General features: G+C 55.1%; 1 protein-coding gene across 4 annotated transcripts; it reads right to left on the bottom strand.

Moving 5' to 3' along the window:
• Nucleotides 1–1,181: 1,181 nt before the first annotated feature.
• On the bottom strand, nucleotides 1,182–5,314 carry NEDD8 (NEDD8 ubiquitin like modifier). 4 transcript variants are annotated; one of them, XM_041459687.1, is made up of 8 exons: nucleotides 5,171–5,205; nucleotides 4,418–4,519; nucleotides 3,493–3,592; nucleotides 3,374–3,416; nucleotides 3,235–3,290; nucleotides 2,527–2,574; nucleotides 2,020–2,102; nucleotides 1,182–1,406 (listed from the first exon to the last, which is right to left on the bottom strand). In XM_041459687.1, the coding sequence occupies exons 1-8, from the start codon at nucleotides 5,188–5,190 to the stop codon at nucleotides 1,313–1,315; spliced, it is 546 nt and encodes a 181-aa protein (XP_041315621.1). In that variant the 5' UTR covers nucleotides 5,191–5,205; the 3' UTR covers nucleotides 1,182–1,312. The 4 variants fall into 4 exon arrangements, with proteins under 4 accessions (XP_041315621.1, XP_041315623.1, XP_041315622.1 ...); XM_041459689.1 differs by lacking the exon at nucleotides 3,235–3,290 and having other exon boundaries at nucleotides 2,475–2,574; nucleotides 5,171–5,314; XM_041459688.1 differs by lacking the exon at nucleotides 4,418–4,519 and having other exon boundaries at nucleotides 5,171–5,300.
• Nucleotides 5,315–5,815: the final 501 nt, after the last annotated feature.

Below are 5,815 nucleotides of genomic sequence, written 5' to 3'. Positions count from 1 at the left end.
CGCCAAACCCCCAAAATTTCCCGCCAAAACCCCCAAAATTCCCGCCAAACCCCCCTCAGACCTGCGGCCTCGCCGCCCCCCTCAGCAGCTCCGCGAGGCCTTCGGGCCCCTCCGGCTCCTCCAGCGCCTCCCGCAGCCGCTCCGTGGCCTGGAAAAAAGCCCAAAAATTCAGCTAAAACACCAAAAATCCAGAGGTTCGCCCAAATTTGCCCGAATCTGGGGAAATTTGAGGCACCTGGCGGATGCCGGCGCTGTCGGGCTCCAGGAGTTGCGACAAAATCTGCTCCAATGCGGGCGCCGCCATTTTAGAGAAAGAGGGGGCGGCCATTTTGTAGCATCGTGAAAGGGGGATGTCGGGCGGAGCGCCGCCGGAAGTGGGCGTAACTAAAGGGCACACTAGCCGCTCTGGAGGACTTCTCTATGGTTTTAAAGCGGTGATGGCGGGTGGGGACCGCTCTTAAAGGGGCGATGGTGGAAAGGTGCGATTTTGGGGTTAAAAGTGACAGATTTAGGCAAAATTTGGTCGGTTTGGGGATAAAAATGAAGAATTTAGAGTCAGAAAGGGGAGTGTGGGCGTTTAAAGGGGTGTTTTGAGGGGAAAAAGGTGGGTTTGTGGTGAAAAGTGGGCGTTTTGGGGCTTAATTTGGTTTTTTGAGGAGAAATAGAGAATAAAATATTAAAAATTGAGAATTTGGGGTTAAAAATTAAGGTTTTTGAGGATAAAAATGGGGATTTTAGGGCTGAAAATATTAAATTTGGACTGGAATGGTTGTTTTAGAATCATAATGTTGATTTTGGGACCAAACCTGGTGATTTTGGGTAATTTCATGCCCAAAAAATGGGATTTCGGGGGTGAAACCTCAGATTTTGAGGGGGGAAATGAGGATTTGGGGGCTAAAAAGAAAAATTTGTGATTTTTGAGAGTGGAATTGGCGATTTTGGGGTTAAAAATCGGCACTTCAGGGCTAAAAATTCAAATTTTGGGGCAAAATTGGGGATTTTTTAAAAGCTCTTAAAAGGGCAATGCCACTGTTGGGGTCCACCGCGCCCTTAAGGCGGCAATGCCCTTAAAAGGGCAACGCTGTCTTAAAAGGGCAATGCCGGCTAGAAGTGGGGCCTACCCTAAATTTTTAGGCAGGAAATGACATCATGAGACGCCTATGACGTCACAAACGCGCTGCTGACATTATCAGTGAACCTTTATTAAATAATAACGGATCCATGAACAGGAAATGACCTCAGGGAAAGGGGAAACGAAGGTGGGCGTGGCTTAAAGGGAATTGGAGAGTGTCCAGGACATGGCCACGCCCCCTCAGAGCCTGGCCACGCCCCCTCGCAGGGCCAGCACAAGATGGAGGACGGAGCCCCCCTGGATTTTGTAGTCGGCCGCCGTCTTCTCATCGTTCCTGGGGGAGGAGTCACAGAGGCCACACCCACTTAGGCCACACCCACTTCATTGCCCGAACTGTGACTCCATTGTGGCCACGCCCCCCTGAGCCACACCCAGCTGTGAGGCCACACCCACGTAGGCCCCACCCCCACCCCATTCAATCCCACATTTTCCACCCAAATTCCATCAAGCCCCTCCCCTTTTAGCCCCGCCCATTTAAGCCCCGCCTCCAGCCACCATTTAAACCCCATTTCTCCCCATTTTAACCCAAATGTCCCCATTTCCAACCCAAATCTTCCTATTTAAGCCCCGCCCCCTTGACCTGTGACCACGCCCCTCTCACACCTCAAACCCTGCCCTGACCACGCCCACTTAAGCCCCGCCTCCGCCGCCATTTTAACTCAATTTCTCCCCATTTTAACCCAAATTTTCCCATTTCCAACCCAAACCTCCCCATTTAAGCCCCGCCTCCAGCCACCATTTAAACCCCATTTCTCCCCATTTTAACCCAAATTTTCCCATTTCCAACCCAAACCTCCCCATTTAAGCCCCGCCCCTTTAACCGGAGACCACGCCCCTGCTGTTAAGCCCCGCCCATCAGTGACCACGCCCCCTTAAGCCCCGCCTACATCTGCTTGCCGCTGTAGATCAGCCGCTGCTGCTGGGGGGGGATCCCCTCCTTTTCCTCCACGCGCTCTTTGATCCGCTCCACCTGCGGGCGGGAAAGCACAGCTGGGCTCATCTGGGACACATCTGGGCACACCTGGGCCACATTCGGGCACATCTGGAGGCTCCGGAGGGTTAAAAACCGTGGGCGCCGCCATTTTGGGCCATAGAGAGGAGGAAGTGTGGCGGAGCGCCGCCGGAAGTGGGCGGGGCTAAAGGGAAAGCTGGCCGGCTTGGAGGACTCGTCTATGGTTTTAAAGGGGCGATGGAGGTGGGAGGGACTGGGAGGGACTGGGAGGTTCCTGAGGGTTCCTGAGGGATACTGGGCGGGACTGGGCCATACTGGGACGCCCCTCCCCTTCACTGGTACCAAACTGCTTCCCCCCAGCCCGAATCCCCCCCCAAACCCGCTCCTTACCGACCCCCAACTGGTCCATACTGGTTTATACCGGTCCGAACTGGGAGCTCACCTTGTCCGTGGGCTCGATGTCGATCTCGATCTCTTTCCCCGTCAGCGTCTGTAGGGGGCGCCATCATCCCACAATGCACCGCGCGCTCCCCTCACGCTCCCCCACCCCCCCGCCAAAACCCCCCCAAAATCCGCGATTTTCACCCCAAATCCCCTCCGCGCCTCCCCTCCCCCCCTCGGGGATGGCGGGAAAGGACGGGATTTGCCCGAAACCCGCGGTTTTCATCCCAAAAAAACCTTGACTTTGATGAGCATCGTGGCGGCTGCGGCGCCTTCGGAGCCGCCGAGCGGAAGCGGAAGCGAGGCCCCGCCCGCTGAGCCCGCACTGCCAACATCTAAAATGGCGACGGAAGCGCTTCCGGTCTCTCCGCCAATCAGCGCGCTGCGCCCGCCTCTTGCCAGCAGTCAAAATGGCGGCAATTGTAGTTCACAAAGCACTTCCGGGCTCTGAAGGCGCCTCATTGGTTGCAGCCGCTGTCAATCGACGGCGGTTACAGCCCGCCTTTACTGGGCTGCTCCATTTTGCGTCGAGCAGGGGGGGGAATCCCCAAAAATCCCTTTTTTGACCCCAAATTTCGCGATGACGTCACGCCAGGCGTCATAACCCTCCCCTGTCGTGCCTCGCTTTGATTGGCTCGTAAAATCCCCCGCAAAACCTCACTGGCTGCTCCAGCCTCCCCCCCACATCAGAATGGTTCATCCCACTCACTGTAGGGGGAGAAGCGGAGGGGGCGGAGCCTGCGGCGGCGGGGGCGGGGCTTTGGCCTGAATTAATGACATTATAAACGTTAATTAGCAGCTAATTAACAATTAATTAGAAGGTAGGTGTTGTGGGCGTGTCTACTCACGTGGGTGGGGTTTTCTCAGCCGGAAGTGGGCGTGGTGCTGGAGCTGTGGGCGGGGTTTATGGTTAATGAGACACCTAATTTGCATACAGCTCATCCCCCCCTCTTTAAGCCCCGCCTACCTGGGTGGGTGGGGCGAACCTCGGCAAAATAACGCTGCAGGATCGGGAGGGGGCGTGGCTTGGAGCCCGGAGGGGCGTGGCTTCGACAGAGCTGCTCCAGCTGTGCCATATAAGGAAAAAAGAGGCGTGGCTTAAGCAAAAAGGGGCGGGGTTTATGGAAGGATTTGTGTGCATTTTGGGGCGAATTTTGGGGAGATTTTGAGGCTTTTGAGAGGTTTGGGGTCAATTTTGGGTGAGTTTGGGGGGATTTTCATTAATTTGGGGGTTAATTGTGAATTATTTTAATTAATTTTGGCTGAATTTTTGCTATTTTTGGCTGAATTTTTCCTCATTTCTGTTAATTTTGGCTGATCTTTGTCAATTTTGGGTGAATTTTGGGAGAATTTTCTGCCTTTTTGTCAATTTTGGATAAATTTTATACCACTTTAATTAATATTAGCGCAAATTTTAAGTAATTTTTGTTAATTTAATCTCCATTTATGGTGAATTTTCTATGAATTTTTGTTAATTTTTGGTGAATTTTTATTAATTCTGGGTAAATTTTCTGCCATTTCTGTCAATTTTTTCTGATCTTTGTTAATTTTGGATAAATTTTGTACCACTTTAATTAATTTCGGTGTGAATTTTATGTAATTTTTGTTAATTTCATCTCAATTTAGGGCAAATTTTGGGTGAATTTTTAGGAATTTTGGGCGAATTTTTGTGAATTTTTGTGAATTTTGGCCTATTTTTGTTAATTTTGGGCGAATTTTGTGCCATTGCTCCTGATTTTGTCTGATCCTTGTAAATTTTGGATAAATTTTTTTTGACTAATTAATTTTAGGGCAAATTTTACGTATTTTTTGTGAATTTACATCTGTTACTGGTCTATACTGGGATGGACTGGGAGGGGGCGGGGTGGGTTACTGGTCCAGACTGGTCTCACCTCCAGGAAGGCCTCCAGGCCCCGCCCACTTCCCAGAATTCCCAGCACCTGCTCCCGGAAGTGCTCCTCGGCCACGGCCACCAGGGGGCGCCCCTGCAGCGACTGGGGGGGCGGGGCCTGACTCAGGCCACGCCCCCTTTGGCCATATATGGGGATTGGCATAGAGGGGGAGCGGGCTGGGCTTGGCCACGCCCCTGTGGGAGGGGTTAAAGGGGGCCCAGTTCCCTCCCAGTTCATCCCAGTCCATCCCAGTTTAGCCCCAGACCCCCCCAGCCCCTCCCAGTCTCACCCCGAGGGCGTGGCCGTTCTCTGGCCCCGCCCCCTCCGGGAAGAGCCAATCCAGCGCGTCCAGCACGGCGGGGGAGGGGCCGAGCTCCCGCAGCAGTGACGTCACCACCTGGGGGGAGGGGTCAGGGTGGGGGAGGGGCTGGGGGTGTGGCCTGGAGGGCTCCGTGCCCATAAAAGGACATGGCGTGGGGTTTGAAGGGGTGGGCGTGGCCTGGAGGGCTCCATGCCCATAAAAGGACATGGGGTAGGGTTTGAAGGGGTGGGCGTGGCCTGACCAGTGAGTGCCCTCCCAGTCCAGCCCAGTTCCCATCCCAGTTCATCCCAGTACAAACCAGTAACCCAGCAGGGGCCTCCCAGTTCATCCCAGTAACCGCAAATCCCAAACCAGCAACTCCCAGTAACCCCAAAGCCGCTCCGAGTCCCTCCCAGTATGGCCCAGTTCCCTCCCAGTCCCTCCCCCCTCACCTGACGTCACTCCCGCCCATCCCCAGCCGTTTCCCCGCGCTGTCTCTTCACGTCACTTCCGCCCCGGCCCCGCCGCTCTCGGGACCCTCCGGTACCGGCGGCGGCAGCGGCGGCGCGCGCGGAGTGACGTCACCTCCCCGCGCCTCGCCCGCGCTCGCTCTCCATTGGCCGCCGCTTCGGCCAATCCCCAGCCGCTCCTTCCCCCCTCCCCAACCACCGAGCGGGCCCCGCCCATTTAATGACGTCACACGCTGTGCTTTTGAACTGCGCTTTATTGGCGGGCGGTGACGTCATCGGGGTGGGGAGGGGACTGGGGCGGTGCCAGGGCTCCCAGTACGGACCAGTACGGACCAGTATGGACCAGTACAGACCAGTATGGACCAGTACAGACCAGTACGGACCAGTATGGACCAGTACGGACCAGTATGGACCAGTACGGACCAGTGACCCCTCCCAGCGCTCCCAGTATGGACCAGTGACCCCTCCCAGTGCTCCCAGTATGACCCAAAACCCCTCCCAGTGCTCCCAGTACGGACCAGTGACCCCTCCCAGAGCTCCCAGTATGACCCAGTTCCCCTCCCAGTGCTCCCAGTATGGACCAGTGACCCCTCCCATTGTTCCCAGTATGGACCAGTATGGCTCCCA

This window comes from Pyrgilauda ruficollis, unplaced genomic scaffold (assembly GCF_017590135.1).
Source record: "Pyrgilauda ruficollis isolate IOZ18807 unplaced genomic scaffold, ASM1759013v1 scaffold1395, whole genome shotgun sequence".
Lineage (NCBI taxonomy): Eukaryota > Metazoa > Chordata > Aves > Passeriformes > Passeridae > Pyrgilauda > Pyrgilauda ruficollis.
This window is presented reverse-complemented; position numbering and strand designations above follow the sequence as displayed.

Coding starts and splice junctions, on each gene's coding strand:
- NEDD8 (XM_041459687.1), bottom strand. CDS start 5,190: ATGGGCGGGAGTGACGTCAG. Junction 4,520..5,170: donor ATGGGCGGGAGTGACGTCAG/GTGAGGGGGGAG, acceptor CCGCCCCCCCAG/TCGCTGCAGGGGCGCCCCCT. Junction 3,417..3,492: donor GGTTCGCCCCACCCACCCAG/GTAGGCGGGGCT, acceptor CCCCGCCCACAG/CTCCAGCACCACGCCCACTT.